A 21,651-nucleotide genomic window follows, 5' to 3' on the forward strand; every position below is an offset into this window, starting at 1 on the left:
ACTCACTATATAATCCATCTAACTCTTGAAAAAAAAACTCTAAGTATTTTCATGAAATTTTTATATTTAAAATTAACTAAAAGTTGTAAATTAGATTCGTCATTCCAAAAATATTTTGTTAAATCAAGAATTCGAGGAATATTTTTACTTTTAAAAGAATGAATGCCAGAGAATAATTTAGAAAGCTGTAAAACTGTTGATATTGAAATTTTATATTATTTTGTGTCATGGCAAAAAAAATGAAAACTGTTCAAAAAAACAAAAATATCTAGATTTCAAAAGATATGAATATTCGAATAAACACAACTTTACAGTGAACAGTTGCAACTTTACAAAAAAAACTGTTACAATGAACAATCACAGTTTTTTGTAAACACACAATTTAATTTTTCTACAGATTTTTTTAAAAAAATATACAAAAGGTACGGTTGAAAAAACACAACTTTTGGTGGCATTTATTCGGATTGCTATTATATATAGACATTAAATTTTTATATTTAAAATTAACTAAAAGTTGTAAATTAGATTCATCATTCCAAAAATCTTTTGTTAAATCAAGGACTGGAAGAGTTTCTTTACTTTTAAAAGAACGAATGCTATAAAATAATTTAGAAAGCTGTAAAAATTGTTGATATTAGAATTTTATGTTATCTTGTGTCATGGCAAAAAAATGAAAACAGTTCAAACAAATAGATTTCAAAAGATACGAATATTCGAATAAACACAACTCTACAATGAACAGTTGCAACTTTACAAAAAAAACTGTTACAATGAACAATCACAACACTTTGTAAAAGTTACAATTTAAATTTTTTACAGATTTAAAAAAAATATATATCCAAAAAGTACGATTGAAAAAACACAACTTTTGGTGGCATTTATTCGGATTGGGTTTAAATATATTGAAAAGTCAAATTCAAAAACTCACTATGTAATCCATCTAAATCTTGGAAAAACACTCTATGTATTTTCATTAAACTTTTATATTTAAAACTAACTAAAATATGTAAATTAGATTCATCATTCCATAAATCTCTTGTTAAATCAAGAATTAGAGGAATTTCTTGACTTTTAAAAGAACGAATGAATGATAGAAAATAATTTAGAAAAATGTATAAACCGTTGAGATTGAAATTTTAGTTGATTTTGTGTCATGGCAAAAAAAATGAAAACAGTTCAAACAGACAAATATACATATATTTCAAAATATATGAATGTTCCAATCAACACAACTTTACAGTGAACAGTTGTAACTTTTCATAAATAATCATTTTAACGATCCACCACGACTTTTCAGAAATTATCAAAAAGGTACGATTGAAAAAACACAACTGTTGGTCGCATTTATTGGGATTGTTATATACAAAACTTGAGGAAATTGGAAGATAATATTATACGACCAAATATATTTATTGAACAAATTGGAAAAATCACCCAAAAAAAAAAGAGAATATAATGTGAATATTTGTTTTCTTTTTTAGGTTAGAAAGAAACCGTAGGATGGAATTAATCATTTAGCAACCCCTAAAACATATAATAATATCTTTCAAATTGGTATGCATTGGGCAAATTGTTGTCAACCCTCGAATCGCCAATCTGATAACGAATCAGTCACAGAGTATAATCAAAGTGTAAGCCAGATTCGAGTGGTAATTGAGTCTCTTGAACATTGCGTTTGGGTTTGGAGAGTCTTTGACACTGGGAAGGCATAAGTCTGAAAGAGGTTTTGCTAAACTACTAAATTGTCGTCTCTTCTCTATCAACGGCAATGGAAAGCTGGTATATTTCTCTGTTCCGACATAAACCCTTCTATATTGTTTCTTTAACTGCAAGCTAGCTCAAACCCTAATTCTTAATTTTTTTGTCTTCTTTTGGTTTTTGTTTGTGAAAGTTTGAGAATTCGAGTTGCTATGGGTAAAGACAGGATCAGTGAGTTACCTGAGGAGTTGCTTCTACAGAGATTGTCTTTACTTCCACCAAAAACTGTTATAACCACTAGTATTTTGTCTAAACGATGGCTGTCTCTCTGGAAGTTGGTACCGAAACTAGAGTTTGATTCTGACAATTATCAGGAGGATATAGCGAAATTTTTAGAGAATGTTGGCAAGTTTTTGCTTTCACACAAAGCTCCGGTTTTGGAGAGTTTGCGTCTCAGAGTTACTGATAAGACTGAAGAAACTAGATGTGTTATAAATGTTGGAGTATGGGTTGGAATTGCGGTTGTACGCCATGTGCGTAAGTTGGTGCTCGATCTTTTTTTATTTAAAAGTTCAGTCAGATTTCCAACTAGTGTACTTTTCTCTGATACACTTGAGACCTTGCAACTCAAGTATTCGGTTCTTGTTGATGTTCCTTCTCGAATTTATGTGAAGTCTCTCAGAACTTTGCACCTTTATCATGTGAGCTACAAAGACGGTGAATCAATCCATAACCTTATATCTGGCTGTCCTAATCTTGAAGATTTTCTCATACAAGGAGGTACTTGTAAGGTTGTGCTGACTTTGGTTATTGAAGCGCCATCTTTAAAGAGACTATGGATTCACGGTCAAATTGGGGGACGAAAGACTATGATAAACGCTCCTTGTTTGGAATACTTGGAAATGAAAGGGTTTAGTCATGGTGAGTGTTGTCTGATTGAGAATGCTCCGGTGTTAGTCAAGGCAACTATTAGTAACGTTTCTTACATCGTTAATGAGAATATTTTGGGATCTCTTAAATCAGCCAAACGTCTTTCCTTGAACTTATCACCTTTAGAGGTAACAACCAACTATGCTTGCAATTTAACTTTGTGTTTGTTTCTGTAGCTTTCATTTCTATAATATGATCTTTATGCATAATAGATTAAGTGCCCTACCGGAGCAATCTTTCATCAGTTGGTATATCTAGAGATGTATACACGTGAAGCAGAGTGGTGGAATCTGCTTACGATCATGCTCGATAGCTCTCCTAAACTACAAGTCCTCAAACTCATCGATGTAAGATTACGATCTGATGGTTGTCTTTCTCTCTTTTGGGGTTTGAAATATGAAGGTCTGATAGTAATACACATTTTGCCTTGTCTTTTTCTCACCAGCATGATAAGGATGCTAGCAAAGATGATGTGGACACTAGCAGGAGATGGAATGGGCCAAAGTACGTTCCTGAATGTTTTGTCTTCTTGCCTCGAGACATTTGTGTGGAATCGGATAAGATACGGTTGTGAAAGAGAAGAAGAAGAGAAAGAAGTAGCTAAATACATTCTAAAGAACGCAAGGCTCTTAAAGAAGGCAACATTTTCCACTACTATACCCATTGAATCGAAAGAGCTCAACAAGCTTGAAGAAAGACGCAAGATGCTCCTCAACGAGTTGAGCAGAGTGAAAGCTTCAAATTCTTATCAACTTGTATTTGACGGTGAATCAATATAATCATATAAATTTAGTAGTAGTCACTCCACGCACAGATTTAGTTTACATTATCTTTGGATATTTTTTTGTATTTTTAGAAATTGTTAGTTAAAACAATATTAATTAAATAAAATATTATGTAAGATTTAATATATACCCTACATAATAAAATGGAAGTACAAACTTCTTTTTTGTAGACTATATAATTTTTATAAGTTGGTTACAAAATAAGTTATAGAATAAATATAGGTTGGTTATAAAAAACCGTTATAGATTAATTGGTCAATCCGTAGGTTATAAGAATATCCCAAAGAATTCTATTAAAGAGAATATTCCAATGATTTATACAATTTCGTAAATAAAATCTTTAGTATTCCATGTATTGTTACAAAATATATACTGTTAGACATAAAAATATACTTTTAGGCGTAAAAAGAAATAAAAAATTAGCAATTTATCGAACTTAATCGTGAATTCTGAGATCTTATTGTGTAGTTGAAAATAAAATCTTACCTAAGCACGGGTCATATTAAAAAAACTTTCACCAAACATATTCAAAAATTAAAATAAAAAATAAACAACAAACATAACCATTTCTTATACATAAAATTACAAAATTAACAATATAAAACTTACAAAATATGTGTTTTTTTCAAGCCATTATATTTAGCATATGATTTTATTGCATAATGTTTTAACCAAAAAAACTTTTAAAAACAATCATATAAATGATGTTTCATTCTAAAATTATAATATAAATAAAACGAATTTCAGCTCGTGCTCTAGCACGGGTCCTAATCTAGTGAAGGTTAGTAAAATGTGTATCTTTCTATTTGTAAGAGAAATTGTAGTTAAGAGCATATGGAAAATTTATTATTTAATTGGGTAATATATACACTAATCTTTATATCAATTACGTAAATGTAATTTATACTTTCTCCAGTTTTTTTCTTTTGTTTAAAGTTTTCTCACACAAATAAAAAAAAACTATTGAATTTTTTGTTTTACCTTTTATTAATATTTTTTTATATATTTCATTGGTCAAATCTTTAAAACAGCAGAGATAAAATTGGAATATTCACCAAACATTTTCATTAAAAACCTAAAACGATAACTAAATTAAAACAGATGAGTATTTCATTGTTATAGGAGTCACATAAACTATGTGAGAATTATAGATATGCAATCATTACATATTAATATATATTTTTATATATGTAATATTTCTAAATACTATTATTAATCATTCATTACATTACTATAAATGTTATGAAAGTTACAAAAATGAGAGTTAGTACAAAATATAGGATTGATGAGATGGCATAGAAAAGTTAATAAAAAATGTGTCAGGTTTATAAAAATACATTATTGTGAATCAATAACTAAATTGTCTATTTTTAAAAATATATATTCAAGAGTTATATATTCTAAATATAGATCTATGAACGAGCATCTTAGCTAATCAAATCATGAATTTAAATATATATTCACTTCTCTCTTTAAACAGAAATATATACAGTTATCTCTTTATCAAAAAAAATATATATATTCAATTTTCATTTAGTTATTTAGAAATTATATATTAAATTATACTTTCGTTTATTTTAAATAGATTGAAAATGAAATAAAATAATGTAATATCAAGATCATGTGAATTATTTATATTAATATGTGGAAATAAAACAGCCAATTATTACTCGACATTATCCTATACAATCCAAATATTATAATATTATATCCTTAAATTATTTAATCATCAAATTATTTGTTAATTGAATAAATTTGTTACACTAAAAATTAAAAGAAACAAAATGACATTTGTGAAAGAAGAGAGCATCAAATGACAATCTTTTTGAGCTTTTCCAAAAGAAAATTTTACTTTATTATTAGATGATATAATATAGTAAGGTTTCTTTCAACTCTTACTCTAAGAATCTGACGCCCAACATAATTATATATTAAAATTATTTTAAAATCAAATACACATGAAATTATTTATTTTCTTTTATAATTACTAGATGCGGGTTTATTTATATATATATATATATATTGCAATACTTTCTTTGCTTTTTATATTTTCATATTTGAAAGATTAAAAATTATATATTAACAAACAAAACTAAGATTTTTTTTTGTGACGAAACAAAGAATACTAAATTTTCTTTAAAGCTAAATCTTATTATAAAGTGATTTTTATAGGCGAAAACTATTAGCATATTTTTTTAGGAAGTAAAATAATTATACCGTTTGCACATTTGATTAGTAGATAAAAACATTTAAACATCCTACAATTCTTGTCTAAAATTTAGGTATTTAGATATATTTATCTTTAAGCTTCTCAACTAAATACCACGGGACTCTCAAATTCTCTTTTATCAAAAAGATTTTTATGCAGCTTGGTTAACTCTTTAATGATTATAATTAATATAGACAGCTTCCCTTCCTGCTAGCTATTCAAGTTTCTTGAATATAACTCTAGAATTTAATTTAATATCATTTTGCCTTTCTCTCTTTATTTTACTCAACCAACATTATATCATTGATTTAACTATCTTTCATTTGATAGTGAACAAAATTTTATTTCTCTAAGGTCTCACTTTTATGAATTTCTCTACAATGTTAACCAAATTCCCAGTCACTGCTAAAACCCTTCAAATTGTTGAGAAAATTCTAGCGCCTAAACTATATATTCATATCTTCATGGTTTATCATAAGAGGATGAAATAAATCTTTGGTTTTACTCTCGATACATTTTTATTTTTTGGTGATGCATCTACTTACTTAAAGAATACATCAACATGTTCTAACTTCTAAGCCTCTCTAGATATTTTATATAAATATTAAAATTGTTTGTGATATGAAAAATAATAAAATACATGGAAGATGTTTCAAATTCCTCTTAATTTTAAATATGTTTGCTTTTAATTTAGGTGATTTTAATTTGGTTGACATGTGGCACTCTCTCCACTGCTGATGTATCACTCATATGGAGAGAGTTGGGCAACTTTCATAATATAGATTTAAAAATGATTACATAAATCATCGAAAGATGAACAAGGTAAAAATAATTTACATTTCTGGAAAAAATATTCAAGACTTAGTAAAGATGATATTTCTTCTAAAGTTAGGAACTTCCCAAAAACGGATGATCCGAATAACGATACTATTGTTACCGGTGTTTTGTTGTTTGTTGGAGATTGAATTGAGGATAGAATAGAAAGTAAATTTTTTAGTTTTCACAATAGTATGAAAGAGGATGTGCTTGTATGGTAATAGGTTGTTTTTAGAAAACTAAACTTTATAAAATGTTTGAGCCTTTAAGAGAGAGAAGAGACTGAAATCAAATATTAGTGATCATAAATTCGCAAGTGTTTCAAAATAATAAGTTAAAAATGAGAAGTAATATAAACAAAAATGAAAACTGAGGAAAATAGTGGGTAGAGATTTAAGGCAATGCATAAAATGATTGTATTCTTTCAAATCAAACCTAAGTAATTATGTTCATAATTTAGTTTTATATAAACATTTTGTTTTAAATTAAACTAATTTACTTTAATAATATCATTCCACCGTCTTACTTAAATTTGATTCTGCTTGTCTCCGTGGAAATTATATAAGATTCAAACACAAAAATTAAACCCAAGAATTCAAACCTATAAATTTAATTTAATGTTGGTATAAATTCGAGATGAAATCACTACAGCTGATATAAGGTGGTTCTAGATTATTGGGGGCTGTATATGTTTCTGATTTAGGAAGGAAAGAAGAAGATGTTGATAGTTTTTTTATTTTATTTTATGGGCTTTTAGTTAATTAGGTTCTAACTATAGTTAATTAGGTTCAAACAAAAAAAATACAGGTATCAAAAATATAGTAAACCAAGTGTCATCTCCTTAGCAAAAATTGAAAAAAAACTTTCTCATATTATATAAGATTTTACAAGTCTCTCACCTTATAAATTCTACTAATTACTAGTAATATTTTTTAGTTAAGAAAATTAAATAAAAAGTCAACTGAAATATAAATACAATAAAATATAAATATAAAATCAGATAAGTCAGCAAATATATATGGATATATATGGATCTTATTCTCTTGTATCAGCAAATATAAATACCCAAGTTCGTATCTATGAACCTTCTCTTCCCCTGAACCTACCTCTCAAAGCTTGTCTCTTTCTCTAACAAGTCTTTCGCTAAAGTCTCATCATCGATTCAATGCCACAAGTCGTTTCTTCAGTATGCACCGGTGGCTCGGACCGGAAAATCTCATGCGAGTCTCTCGCCGTCGCCGAAGACAACAGCAAGGAAGACTCAACTCATGACCCGAAGATCCGACCCGTTTCAATCTCCTCCGTCGATTTCCCACCGGAATCTTACTCGTTATCAAAAGAAGAACAGCTCGAGTGGCTTAACGACAACGCCTTCTTCGAACGCAAAGAATCACAGAAACGTAACTCATCCACTCCTAATTCGAACCCGAATTCGAACCCTAACTCGAGCTCGCAACGAGTCTCTCTCAAATCAAAGGCGTCGATCATCAGATTACCGAAACCACAGAATACTTGTTTCAATGAAGCGAAGAAGCGGAGGAACTGCAGAATCGCCAGGACTCTGATGATCCCGAAACGGATCGGGTCGAGGTTGAAATCGGATCCTTCGTTATCGGAGCCTTCCTCCCCTAAGGTTTCTTGCATCGGAAGGGTGAGATCTAAACGCGACCGTAGCCGACGGATTCAGAGACAAAAATCCGGTTCATTTAAAGATAAACCGGTTCGGGTTAAGAAACCCGGGTTTTTCGCTAGCTTCAGAGCCATCTTCAGAACCGGTGGCGGTTGCAAAGACGTATCAGCTCACGCGCCGCGTAAAGATGCCGTCGTACCCACTCCGGCGAGGGTTTCAGCTAGGAGATCGACGGATATCAGAGGAAGGCTTCCGCCTGAAGAAGTTTCGCCGACGAGGAACAGTACCGGTTCGAGGAGATCATTAGACTGTGGCGGTGATGAACCGGTGTTGCCTGGTTTAGGTGGGATGACACGGTTTACTTCGGGGAGAAGACCGGATTTGTTGGTTGAGGCGTGACGTGCGGCGTTTCGGTGGGGGACTGGCGGGGCCCAGCTTTGGAAAAACAAAACAAAAGGATTGTGATTGGTTTGGTTGGCCACGTGGGGTCCAGGAGCGTGTGTGTATAGTTTTGCAAAGTCGTTGGCGGTGATGACGTGGCGAGTGGTTTTAACTTTTTAACGGAGTTAGGAACACGGCACATATATTGTGAGAGCTTAAAACGCGGACGCTTTTTCTTGGCTTGCGTTAAAAAAAGATTGCGTTTCAACTACTTTTCACCGTTTTGTTATTATCTTATTGGTACGGTTTTTTCCTTTCTTCTTTAAGACTTTTGATTTTGGATTTAGTTTTTGGTTAATACTTACATATAGGTGTTGTTAATTTATTTTTGTATATGTGCTTTTTTGTTTAGAGTGGAATAATACAATTAAAAGATAGTTTGTGAACAGTCAATATATGCTCTTTAAGGAAGATTTTACTTCTCTTTTACCGCGGGACTATTTTTTAAATTAAGTTTTTTAAAATTTGAAATTATATATATTTGTTTTATTTAGTGTAAGGTTATATAATTGTATTTGATTGTTAATTGTAGGATTTAAATCTGCAGTTTACATAATTAATATTTTATAACTTTACTAAATATATTTAATATTTTCATATTGATAATGTTAGCAAAATAATGAAATAATGAATTACCCATTTAACACAATTCAATGATAATTTAAATATGTATTTGCATACCAACATCTAGATATTGTTTTTGTGAACTCGAAATTGACACAAACTCTTCAAACCATATAACTCATGGTAATTTTTTTATTTATAAGTATATATATTCATTAAAATATTAAGAAAATAGAGTGTAAAATGATAAATATCCTGTATAAATTGATTTAAATCAAAAAAATTGGATACAAACTTTTACTTTTGAATCACTAATTTAATAATACTTAAGATATTGTTAAGGCAAAACTTAAATTTCTATATTCTCTTTCTTACGTTCGTCTCATTTTATTAAGATGAACTGAAAAGCAAACATGAAAAACTGAACAAACACAAATGATAGTTAATCTCTTTTCAAATACTTGAGTCTATTATTGATACATGTGGTTAAGTTATTTAGTAGTAGTAACGAACATGAAAACTTAATATAAGTGAAATAGCTTTTTGTGTCAGGACACATAGAAATCTTCACATTGTATAGTCATGTATTACATTCATCGACGTAACCCCACTTTCTCTTAGGCTCTGCATTATTCCATTGAGCATAACGTAAATCTTTTCGCTCTCTTCTTGAAACACTTCCTATACTCCAACAGAGCTGCACACACATAAGTAGAGATGAATCTGAGAGAAAGGACACAACGAAAATGAAACAATCACACAAGCACCATTATCAAACCATCATGAGAGCATATCTTATCTACGTATGATCAAGCTCATCAAGGTTGGCTTCTCTCACCAATATGATAATAGTAAATTAGAAATGCATAAAAATTAATGCTCCAACCTGACCGATATGCAGAGAAAATTTTTAAAAAAGGTAGACCGAAAAAAATTATTTTACGGTATGCAGCACAATTTTGTTAGCTTCGTCTTGAGTTTGTCAGAGGATAATGAAAATATATAACTGGACAAGAAAGAAATATTCAATATTAAGTATGAAACATTCGACAACATAGGTTCCACTTTAAATAGAAGCATGGCGAGAAATAGGTTTGTGTCCTAACCTGAAAGCATGAATTTTCGGGGCTACAATGTGTTATATGGTGGAAAAAGTTGTGAGAACCTGCAACAAACCATGGTTAACCTCTTTGAAGAGAATGAAATATCTGCAAGCATCCTGTTTGTTTTGAAGCATCGAGCATGACCTTATAAGAAACCAAGAGGTTAAACAGAATATTTCTACACAGAAAAAACAATAAAAATTAGAATCATTCCAACTGCCGACCTCTCCACAACAAAATAGTTAAAAAGAAATATCCAAGTCAATAACAAACCTTTCTGTGTGAGGGTTAGAAATTAGAAGCAGACATTTGAAACATTCTTAAGCACATCTTTAGCCACTGCACCATCTCATTAGAAGCGTATTACCCAAAAAAAAAAAAAAAATGAACATTCAAAAGCTGAAAACTCACGATTAGTCTGTTACTATCTTGCAAATCTCATTTTGAGTCCTCCACTCTAACACTTGAGCAACTATAACACTTGCAGTCATTAGTTTTAACACACGGAAACCAAAAAAGCTAATATCAGAATTAATACATCAAAGGCAATCTTAATTAGGTGAGAAGGGTTTCTCGACATTCCAATTACTCGCTTTAGAATCCAAGAATATTATATAGATGAGAGCCCTTGCTAATATATATATATATATCATATGGATATTATTTTTTCTACAGCAAACTATAATTTGAGAGGTCAAATAGTAGAAAGAAGAACTCACTATTGCAAGTCAGCGTTGTCTCTCGTTTTCGAATCTGCAATCCAGGTAAAAGAAGTTCCTTGTGCAAACTGAGCCAACATATACAGAAGAAACACAAATTGTTAGCAAATCACAAAGCAAATACGAAATGAAATAAACCAAAGTGATTGATGATCTGTTTGGATTGAATATGAAACCAGAAGAAATTGGCAGCTCATCGAAATCATAACTCTTCTTGTTCCTGTTCTTATCTCTCTTTTTTCTTTTTCCCCTCGCCATCACTTGTCTCAAGAACTGGTCGCTTCTTTCCAGCTTCGTTCGTGTCCAAATCCCTAATTTGCTCTTCTGATTTCGAATCGCATATCATGTCTTCACCTTTCTCCCCTAATTCATCGACTAAACCAATTTTCTCTTTGAAGATATATCCAGTTCTCTCCTTAGTCTTTTCTCTAAATACATTTGATGACCTTCTCCTATAATATCTTTTTGCGACAATGATACGCTCTCATGATGAGAGAAGTAAATCTCGAGAAAGGAAGCACAAAGAAGAATAAAATCTCTGCAAATGGTTTCGACAACGGTGACGGCAGAAGACGATAAAATTTTCATTAGGTTTACACGACCCGTAAAAGATCCGCGTTTTTTTTTACCCGATCTGACTTCTTAACCCAGTGGCATTCTCTGTAAATAGATATGAACTTCAGGATTTATTTCATAAATGTCTCTAAAATTGTATATATAGAAGATGTATTGAGGTGAGTGTAGTTAGTAGTTACTTTCGTAATTTTTAATACCGTTGATTTTGTTGTCGCAGTTTAAGTTTTAATTAAGGCAATTGAAATAGTGCTAGAATCTTGAAAACAATTTAAGAGTGATAGAACATTGAAAGTGAATAGTGGGAACCATGAACACTTTAATTTCTTTTGACTTGTTCAGGTCGTGGCGAACTTAATATGATCCGTAGCTAGTGTCATTTGTATATACTATATGAGTAGTTCTTTCATTTTCAAGAAAAGACAGGTCATTATTCTTAGCCATCTTTGGTTTTTTTTATAACATTATTAACGAATGGGAACAATTTGGAAAAGTCAGTCCTTCGAATTTGGCATTTCATTATTGGCCATCCATGATGTGGCCTTCGTAAAAAGGAACATAAGAATTCAGACTTGTATGATTAATATGAATATGTAGATTTTTCAGATTTAAAATTTAGCAAATGTTTTCAGCTATAGTACTTTGATTTTGAACATAGTACGTACATGTTCTGAAAATTTAAACTAGTATTGTGTTTCTAAAGATTATTAATAGATATAGTACGACAAATTAAACATCATGGGGCACTAATCGTTGAAGACTAAATCAGTATTGTGAGTATGAATTAGGTAAGAATAATTCTCTTTTGACCTAGCAATAAGGTTTAGGGTGAATACGTAGGGAGATATTTTTCTTTGCTGCAAAAAGAGAGAAAGAGGTCCATAAGTTTTGATAATATATAGTATACTTTTAGTATTTATTTTAGTTACGAGAATTATTGTTTGTTTTGGAGTTGGCAGGAAAGACAATGACAATTAATTTGTCTCACGCTAGTTCTCTTTTTTCTTTCCTTGCCACAATTATTTCTAACTAACACAGAAACAAACAAACCTTATGTTAGATTTTTCTTGTTCCCTCCTTCAATCATCCCAGTTCCAACAATTTATATAGTACTACTTATTTCTTTTTCTAATATAAACTAATAGTTGTAAAATTCTTCCATATATCTTTTCCAGATATTTTTGCGAATAGAGATGCATTAGATGTTGCTGTAGAATCGATAGCCGCAAATATGACCTAGTTAATGCCCAATTTAGCTTGGAGTCAATTAATCATTTATGTGTGGATTAATGCCTTTAGATTTAAAGTCCAAAATTGATCTATCTATGATTCTTTCAAATTCGGTTGATGTTATACAATCAATAATGATAATAGCAAAAACCAACCACTAAGACAAATTTTCCAACTTATCGCTTACGTTCATGTTTAATACTTCGTGCGTCTTGCCTTTGGGTTAGTGGGATATTAATGTAGCCGTTGTTATTCAAACGTGGATCCCAATTTAATTATTCCGACAGTATTATTAGTTTGATTCACGTTGTTTCAACGTAAGCACATATCACAACATTATAAATTTGGAAATCGAAGAAGTAGCAAACAAGAACACAAGTACCACATATGATTACTATTTAAAATATTGCTAATTTTACGAATCTAGTTAGGGTTCTAAACAAACCGATAGATAACGTAAAGCTAATTTTTAATTGGGTTTCTTCTTCTTATTGCCGGTTTCTTTTGCGTCGAGAAGCTCGTGGAACATCTCCACTCTCCGGCCGTTGAGGGGTTGACAAGGTCTCGCATTGTTCTTGAAAGAAGTATCCAATGGAGATTTGAGTAGTTCTACTTGCTCCTTTGACATTGACCTCACCTGCATTTATTAGTTTATTATACACACGGCAATATTCATAAATCACGATGTCACATTAGTTTGGACCGTTTCCATACAAAAATGTCAAATAAACATGAAACATTGAAACTAGTAGCTAGCTGGGTGTTACTATCTATCAATCGTATATTGACTTCTCTCTGTTGTTTTATTCAAACGTGAATAACAAGTTTGACATAATGGGGTTTTTAGCTTAAAAGCAGGGGTTGTGGAGCCCAAAAGACACTCACATTGGTTGAATATCGTCAAGAATAATTGATTTTTTTTTTTTTTTTGGACAACCGTCAAGAATAATTGAATAGTCTATTAAATTTGGGATGACGTTTGAAACTTTAAATATTGTTACGTACACTATGGTCTCAAGATCTTGATATATTAATAAACCTAAATAATAGTGAAGTTCTAATTAAAAAGTAGTAGAGGATTCTCATATGTTTTATTCTCCATAACAACAGAGTAACCAAGATCTTAGAATTCTAACATCATCACAAATTTCTTATTTCCTACTTCCTAAAATCACTAGATCATTCACACCAAAATTCATATATGTAGTAAAATTAAGTGTTTAAAAAACCAGTAACTTTTTTTTCCTACTTAAGTAGTAATATCTTCTACTGAATTATTAAAATTTTAAACAGAATGGTGAAAACTTGTGAAATCGACTCAACCACTGAACTACCAAAACTTTAGCAACACACAAATTATACAAATGTTTTAAAACCTCCCCTAACAGTAAAAAATGTTTACCTTGCCGAGGATGGTCCAAATAACGTTCTCGGAGCAAGGAGGAGTAGTGAGTGAACCAACGTATCTGTAGAACTTTCGAGTCTTACGTTCGATGTGTCTTGTATCTATTTTCCCAACTTCCACTTGAGCTGATTGGTTCCCTTTGCTTATTTCTTCCTTTAGCTTCACCAATCTACCCTTCATCTAATCATATTTTCATATTGAAAAAAACAATAGCTAGTCAAATTAATATAGTCACATTAATGAACTATTGTGTATAGATAGCCCTCAAAAATACCTGAGAGAGGAAAGGCTCTTCAGCGCCGATTTTGAAGAGACTTGCCACCACAGCAAAGCTTCCATCCTTTGCTTGGTGTACCATGTGCAGCTCAGCTGCATATCTAAGTCATTTTTTTCCTTTTGGTTAACTATTATCATCAACACTTTTTTATTTTTCTTAGAGATTGAATTTTTATTTAAATTATATATAGCTCCAAAACCAAATAGTAATAATACCTCAAAAGGAATAGAAATATTAGACAGGATCAACATGGGCTTAACAGGCCAGACTAACCACAAAAGCACTTATCAATGGGCTTTATGACTATATGGAAATACAAGTAGTTTTGGAATTTTTTTCAAATGTTGAGTAACAAATTGGCATATAATCCAAACTCGATTATTTGAGTTTAAAACCTATCTAATTCGGTAGATAATCAAACAAAGAATATCTGGAATTTTTAAAGTATTTTTACCGTAATAAAGAGTTTAATGATTATAGATAAAGAATAAAAAAAGAATTGTGGCTTACTGGACTCCATGAAGATGATGTTCAGAAGGAGTGTGCCAATGCATTTGCACTAAGGTATAGTTCTTATTTTCTATTATCACATCTCCTGCTCCTTCCCCGAAGACCATAGCAACATTACAGACGTGGTCAACTAGCGTTGCGTTTGTGAAGTAGTAATCGCGGTGTAGCGATTCCAATTTGCGATTATAAAATATTTGTCTCCTTTGGATATCAATCGGAGATTGCAATTTACCGACCGCGCATTTGGTGAAGTGAGGGTTTAGGTGTCCCCATTGGTATGGTCCATTTTTGCCTCTATATCCAAAACCTACTCCTTGTGTCTCTGCACATTATTATAATTACCGAACCAATTTATATAGTGTTAAACAAAAATCACATGTGCATGCTCTCATATATGTATATCAATATATGGATAGAGATAGAAAGAAAAAAAGAAAAAAAAACCAAAGAGTATTAGCATTACGAGCATCTGAAGGGCCAATGCAGAGGAGGGCCAAGGCGAAGTAGGAGATCGTAATCATCGTCTTGTTCTTCATCGTGTGTTTAATTCCTGTTTTGTTGGAAGATTCTGCTAGAAAAAAAAAGGAGAAAAAAAGATTTCCATTAAAAAAAAGAATAGATTAATGTTTCCAAAACTGTAAATAAGTAATGAGTTTTTTTTCTAAACCTGGGGAGATTTTAATGTGTTTTATAAGATTACAGATTACTGCATGGCTGACAAGACTGGACTGGCTCTGCTATTTATAGCACTCTCTTCTGATTAGTTTTTTTTTCTCAAAAGAAAAAAATAAAAAGCAATAAAGATGAAAAATAAAAAAGTTGAAAGATTACCTAAAACATATGGGGTCATATGCTATCCAAGCGAATTTCTGTGGTTATATATGCTCTAAAGAAAAAGCATAACTTCGGATTGGTGGATCATTATATATATAGGGATAAATTACTAGTAACTTATAATACATAGTCAACAATAAAATAATTTTATTAATTATGTTCAACTTTTATTAATTTTATTAATTATGTTCAACGTACGTGGGTCAATTTGGTTAAAAGTGTTGACCAAAACAAATGTAGTAAATATGCTATATGTGTTCAAGCCTTGAAGGACGTTCGTCAATATTTTTTTGGAGGAAACAAGATAGCTAATATATGGTAGAGAGCCTAGAGACCACGTTAACTTCCATCAAAGAAGTAATATTAGATGTAGAAGCCATGTCAAATAATTGACTATAAACTTGAGTCATGAATTTTTGTTATATATAATGGTGAATAGACATAATGAAATGCAAGAAAAAAGTGATTAAGATAAACAATACATATTTTTCTTTTTGTTCTATTGAAAGAGATGATATATTTAAATGTTTTATTTCATGAATCTGATGCGAAGATAACCGATGAAAGTTTTTAAATGTTTTTCTTTTCTTTTGTAAAGGCTTAGACTAAATTATTTTCGGCTTCAAATGTTACATACAACATTGTTATCAAAACTTTAGCGAAACAAATAATTGTCTTATCCTTTCGGTGTGTGATACCTTTTCGTATAATCCACAGATGGTGCCTGCCGCAACAAAACCCACCTCCCATTTTTCTTTCTCCCCACTTCGTCTTATCGAGAGATTTTTTCATTATTCCCATCTCATTATTGTTAAGTTTATAACTACATATATAAAAAAATGTTAGCACAAACGAATATAAATGAAAAAGGGAAAATGTAAAAGAAGAAGTGAAACATGTGCTGTGATGATCAGGTAGGGCATAACATAACGGTATCAAAACAAAAATGCCTTCGGAATATTCATTTGTCCATTACTCCGAGCACAAAAACATCGCATTTGCACCAACTCCGATCTTTAAATCTCTTCTCGCAACAAAACAAAACGCATTATTCGGATCTATGGATGGATAGTTCCACTTTGTTTGCCCATAACGATCCCTTTTTTTTCTTCTTCTAAAACTTATTTGAATATGATATGATTGGCTTGCACGATGTTGATCTTCGCTATATCACATATGCATGGCCTTCGAAAGTAGTGGTGCAAATTGTGTGATATTACCATAAAGAGATCGTCAAAATCTCATCTTTAACATTTTGCCCCACAGCTTAGTCTTAGTGGAAGTCTTCAAGTTCTCTCTCGTGCACAAAACTGAACCAATGTGGTTTTGTCTGTTTAATTCCCACTTAATATCATGAACACGATTCTTCTATCGACAGTGACTTCTCTGGTTATTCTTCAAAGAACTCTTATAATCATAAATCTTCTTTCTTTGTTGGGATCCAACATTAGGAAATGAAAATGAAATTGACCCCTCTCCTCCATGATTACATTTTCTAAAAATTAGACCTCAGAATATGGAGAGTCACATTAAAAGTGACGCTTCAAGTAATCAAAGGTGAAGAATAGAACTTTCATGAATGGGAAATTTAGTGGAGCTTGCTTTAATTAAGGACAACGATTTGGTAATGCCAAACGACGACTTACGATAATGTTATCATATTTCACAATGCAAAAAAATTCAATTTAATCAGAACCAAATAGCTTTAAGTGAAAGTATATAATCATCCCAATGATTTTATATTTATTCAAGAGAAAGAAAAAAAGAGAGACTTGGAATGCAAAACAAACATCGAAATTTCCATTTCTTGCTTTTGGTCTGAGAGATAAAAAAAAAAGGAGTTATCTCATTCTTCTACTGGCCTTTGACCCAACACAGAGATGTCTTCGTACCGTTTCTGCAACATGACAAGAACATCATGATATGAATATAAAGCATATAATCAGAGAGAGAAAAATCATGAGGTTCTTAACATGAGTTCCCATGTATCTGCACAATACATTGGTCAAAGAACTGCCTAGCACAAAACATAGCAGGAGAACTAACTAGTAACTACATCGAAATTCAAAAATGTAAGCTAAAACAGGAGTGCCAAGAATGAAGATGATGACTAGGGCCACGATTCTTCCTTTACATTTGCAATTGTGAAGTTTAAAATGTAAAGGTGTAAGCACATATGAAAACTTTGGCGTTTAAATCATGTCCTGCGACTAATAACATAAGAATGATTTAAGCAGAATTGTGACCATTTCTATATCAAAATGGGCAGTACAGAGAATGGAGAAACAAACACCCTCTAAACTACAATTCAAAAGACCACAAGCATTAACAACAGCAAGAACACCAAACACAATGGGAAAAACTGATTGATTTCTATAACCCTATGAGAAAGGCAGTTTCAATCAAAGTTCAGATGCAGAGTATCCAAAGCAACAGACAACAGGATTCAGGCATTGGATTGCATAAACAAGATCCAGCAATCACAACATTAACAACACCCAAAGACATATATATTCATTCAAAAAACAAACATACCCCAACGTTGTTGCGTTCCCACAGCTTATGAACACCGTAATCCACAGCCTGCGATACAATACGAACCCTTGTGAACATCAAAATTACACAAACTGAGACTCAAAACTCCTTTATCTGGTTATGAAAACCACAAAATCCAAAACTCTTGACACTAGTTTCTCTCAGAACTGCACAAAAGGTACAATCTCCATCTCTCTATTGTAGATCGATTAATCTATATCCAATAGCAATTCGTTTCTAATCAAACCATAAACACAAAGCAGATCCGGGAAGATACGAAAGCTGACAGGATACAAAACAATCAAAAAGGCTCTGATCTCTCACCCGTTCGCCGAAAAATGCGCCGGCGATGATGAAAGTGACGTAGACGGAGTTACGGCGCATGATAAGCTTGTAGAAGCTTTCGAAAGCGCCTTTCTGATTTCTCCGAGCAGCGTACTCCATGGTTGGACTCGTTTGTTTTTTCAGGCACCTGAGATCTCTCTCTCTCTCTCTTACGTATTTTTTTAGGGTTAGGAAGAAAGCGATCTACAACAACAATGGCGAGAGCGTGAAGACGATGAGATTTTCGCAACGAATCAGAAAATGATTCTCTTTTTGACTCATTCGTATCTGGAAAAAAAAAATTTTATGGGCCTCACAATTGTTTGGCCCAATAGCCCATTTACTATAACTCAGCTTAGTCTGATTAAATGTTGTTGGGTATCTGGATTGATGAAGACTTGCACAATTTGGGTCTTACTCATTTGTGATTTCTTAGGTTTAAAGAAAATTTTCTTACTGTAGGTTAAAAAACTAGCAATGGATTTTGAAATATTTAGATCCGACTAATCTACACAATTTAAGTAGTTTGGAATAAATATTTGAATATCTCATTCATTAGTATATTTGGCATATATGAGTATACTATAATGTCGCATATATTAGTATTAGTTTCTTCATTCATATGGTAATATTTTGAGAACTTTTTGGTTTATGGTTGAGTACTTTGTTGGGGAATGATGCAATAAGCGATTGTCACATTAAGAAAGCAGCACATTCTCACTACGCAATACGCACATGTTGTGATAACTGATAACTAAATAAGTTCGTTCCATGATACCTAAATAACTAAATAACTTAACAACTTTTCTTCTTACGAAGGATGTTATTGTACTTGAATCTCTTTAACCCACTTGTGTCACAAACTCACATGTGTCTAGCTTATGACGCAAAGATAGGCTAATATAAAGATAAGTTTATTAGAATATATACCACATCGGTTGGGATTAGTTTATTTGGATAGTATATATGTGATGTGGCAACTCTTCTTCTTTGAGTTAGATTTTGAGAGAGTGAGCTAAGTGCACTATTAATATAGTATCAGAGCTCATAGTTTGTCCAACAAGTAAATTCTCATAAAAATAGTTTTCCATCTATATAACTCATATAAGTGACATGTCTTGTTGTATTTATGAGATGTTGGGCTTCAACAGTTTCTCGTTGGACCGTTTCCCACCCACATCTCGAGAGATTATATTAGAATATCCCACATCAGTTGGGATTAATTTCCTTGGATAGTATATATGTGATATGGCAACCCTTCACGTTTGAGCTAGCTTTTGGGAGTGAGTTAGGCCCATTACTACCCAACCCTCCTCCACTGGGTTAGCTTTTGGGTCTAGGTTAGACCCATTACTAATAAAATTTAATTTTCTTTTAATGAAAGTTAGTTTTGAATTGGACTTATCAGAAGTTAAGCACATGATTGGGTATATGTTTCGGCACATGCATATAGAAAACATTTGGAAATAAAACGGGCAAATGTCACATTCAGAAATTGAACTTTTAGATAAAATGCTGATCCAAATTAAGTTCTGATCAAGGTTGGAACAGAGACCTTAGTCACCAAGCAAAAAAAAAAAGAGTATAATCCAACAATAGAGAACCAGTCTCTTCTAAAATTTAGGACAAAACATATCAAAATTAATTACTGAAATTTGAAAAGAAGAGATACATGTATGAATATATGCGTATACATAGAGAAACATATATACAAAATAATTTTTCTTATACCAAAATTTTATTTATAGTGTTATAGTTATTTACAGAATTCTAAAAAATATTGCTATATCCTTTTTTTTCTAAACTTTAACTTGGAACAAAAAAAACTTATAGCTTTTGCCTTTTATGAAACCGACCTGATATCTACTCCCTGGATCAGTGGATAGTCAGCTATAGTTGTATTGTAATGTGACTATTTAAAAGATCGAATCACGGATATACAGTATGATCAAAATGTCAGAGTATGCACAAATAAACACACTCAACGCAATTTGCAATGTCCTCTAATATTATCATTATGAGTAAAATGTATAGATCAATGATATACCACTCAAAAGCAATTTGCAATGTTCTCTAAAATTATAATTATGAGTAAAAAGTCTAGATCAACAATATATCAATAGTGTCTTATTATTGAAGTACAAGAACCTCATTTAGGTATATACTTTAATATATATATATATGTATATATATATATAAGATTCAGCGTAAGATCAAGCAACGACTGTCTAATCGTTGTAACCCACGAGAAGCTGTAGCAGCTCGCCTAGCTTCCTCTACAAGAGCAGCACGTGCAGACGAGATTCCAGCAGGGACTAGACACGTGTCGAACGTTGAACAGTCGATCCAATCCTTAAGAAGCTCTTCTTGTCCCCATATCTCCGGTATCCAAACCCTACCGGCGATCTCTTTCCGGTGTTTCTTTAACCTCTCTCTCCCACTGTCCACTCTCTCTTCTTCTTGATTCTGTTTCGGTTTCTTCTCTTCAGGCGAAGCTAGATCTTTCTTGTCGGAAACAGAAGAAGCTGCTTCGTCGGGGGAACTTGGCGGATCTTGTTTGGTTTGGTCGGGAAGATCAGGCTGAGTAGATGGACTGATCGGGTGGGCCATTGGAGAAGACGTCGTATCGTCGATGTTCGTCATGGTTATACACAAATAGTAAAGCACAGATTCAGATTCTTGGAGGAAAACAAAAAGATGAAGAGAGATATGTGTGTTTTTGTTTGTGTGTTGATAATATGCATTTTTTGTTGGGTTTTGTAGTGAGAAAATCGGGTGGGAGGTTGTGTTACACGTCGACGTAAGTTGTATTGTTTGGTGAATTTTCTCTTTTTCGCTTTTGTTTTATTTGTATGGTAAGTGACAACTTTACGAGTCTTTTTTTGTAGATTGGATTGCTTTGGCCCTTAATTTTTGGAGCCTCAATAAAATAAATAAATCATCAAAATATAGAAATTAAACTATTGATTACACATTCCTCTTACGTGTTTATTTTTGTGCAAGTGGTTAAGGCTTCACATATTTGGATAAAATAGTGTTTCATGAGATTTCTCACAAAAATATTAGTC

At 32.0% G+C, this 21,651-nt stretch overlaps 3 protein-coding genes, 1 long non-coding RNA gene and 2 pseudogenes across 21 annotated transcripts; 2 read left to right on the forward strand and 4 right to left on the reverse strand.

Moving 5' to 3' along the window:
- Nucleotides 1-1,768: 1,768 nt before the first annotated feature.
- Nucleotides 1,769-3,407, forward strand: LOC104784031 (F-box/FBD/LRR-repeat protein At3g52680-like; annotated as a pseudogene).
- Nucleotides 3,408-7,463: 4,056 nt separating this feature from the next.
- LOC104781118 (uncharacterized) lies at nt 7,464-8,902 on the forward strand. The gene has a single exon (XM_010505714.3). It carries the CDS (start codon nt 7,604-7,606, stop codon nt 8,465-8,467), a length of 864 nt encoding a protein of 287 aa, XP_010504016.1. The 5' UTR covers nt 7,464-7,603; the 3' UTR covers nt 8,468-8,902.
- Nucleotides 8,903-9,509: 607 nt separating this feature from the next.
- Nucleotides 9,510-11,512, reverse strand: LOC104781119 (uncharacterized). 15 transcript variants are annotated; one of them, XR_015597017.1, is made up of 8 exons: nt 11,072-11,459; nt 10,896-10,963; nt 10,588-10,648; nt 10,450-10,515; nt 10,321-10,354; nt 10,180-10,238; nt 9,960-10,079; nt 9,510-9,770 (listed from the first exon to the last, which is right to left on the reverse strand). It is a non-coding gene; the product is annotated as an uncharacterized LOC104781119 (long non-coding RNA). The 15 variants fall into 15 exon arrangements; XR_015597014.1 differs by lacking the exon at nt 9,960-10,079 and having other exon boundaries at nt 11,105-11,492; XR_015597015.1 differs by lacking the exon at nt 9,960-10,079 and having other exon boundaries at nt 10,588-10,656; nt 11,105-11,492.
- A 1,456-nt stretch (nt 11,513-12,968) lies between these two features.
- Nucleotides 12,969-16,528, reverse strand: LOC104781120 (alpha carbonic anhydrase 1, chloroplastic). Of its 3 annotated transcripts, none has more exons than XM_087511412.1 (7): nt 15,722-16,528; nt 15,558-15,624; nt 15,354-15,458; nt 14,891-15,212; nt 14,378-14,480; nt 14,101-14,283; nt 12,969-13,335 (listed from the first exon to the last, which is right to left on the reverse strand). In XM_087511412.1, exons 3-7 carry the CDS (start codon nt 15,424-15,426, stop codon nt 13,168-13,170), a joined length of 849 nt encoding a protein of 282 aa, XP_087367538.1. In that variant the 5' UTR covers nt 15,427-15,458; nt 15,558-15,624; nt 15,722-16,528; the 3' UTR covers nt 12,969-13,167. The 3 variants fall into 3 exon arrangements, with proteins under 3 accessions (XP_087367538.1, XP_019100301.1, XP_010504017.1); XM_019244756.2 differs by having other exon boundaries at nt 15,354-15,461; nt 15,722-15,778; XM_010505715.2 differs by lacking the exon at nt 15,722-16,528 and having other exon boundaries at nt 15,558-15,642.
- Nucleotides 16,529-17,385: 857 nt separating this feature from the next.
- LOC104781122 (cytochrome b-c1 complex subunit 9, mitochondrial) lies at nt 17,386-18,916 on the reverse strand. The gene is made up of 3 exons (XM_010505716.3): nt 18,584-18,916; nt 18,260-18,307; nt 17,386-17,621 (listed from the first exon to the last, which is right to left on the reverse strand). Exons 1-3 carry the CDS (start codon nt 18,701-18,703, stop codon nt 17,571-17,573), a joined length of 219 nt encoding a protein of 72 aa, XP_010504018.1. The 5' UTR covers nt 18,704-18,916; the 3' UTR covers nt 17,386-17,570.
- Nucleotides 18,917-20,643: 1,727 nt separating this feature from the next.
- LOC104784033 (protein BIC1 pseudogene) lies at nt 20,644-21,524 on the reverse strand (annotated as a pseudogene). The gene has a single exon (XR_015597456.1). The product of XR_015597456.1 is annotated as a protein BIC1 pseudogene (transcript).
- Between the last annotated feature and the right edge of the window lie 127 nt (nt 21,525-21,651).

The sequence above is a fragment of the Camelina sativa genome, chromosome 4, assembly GCF_030686135.1.
Source record: "Camelina sativa cultivar CO46 ecotype springtype chromosome 4, ASM3068613v1".
NCBI lineage: Eukaryota > Viridiplantae > Streptophyta > Magnoliopsida > Brassicales > Brassicaceae > Camelina > Camelina sativa.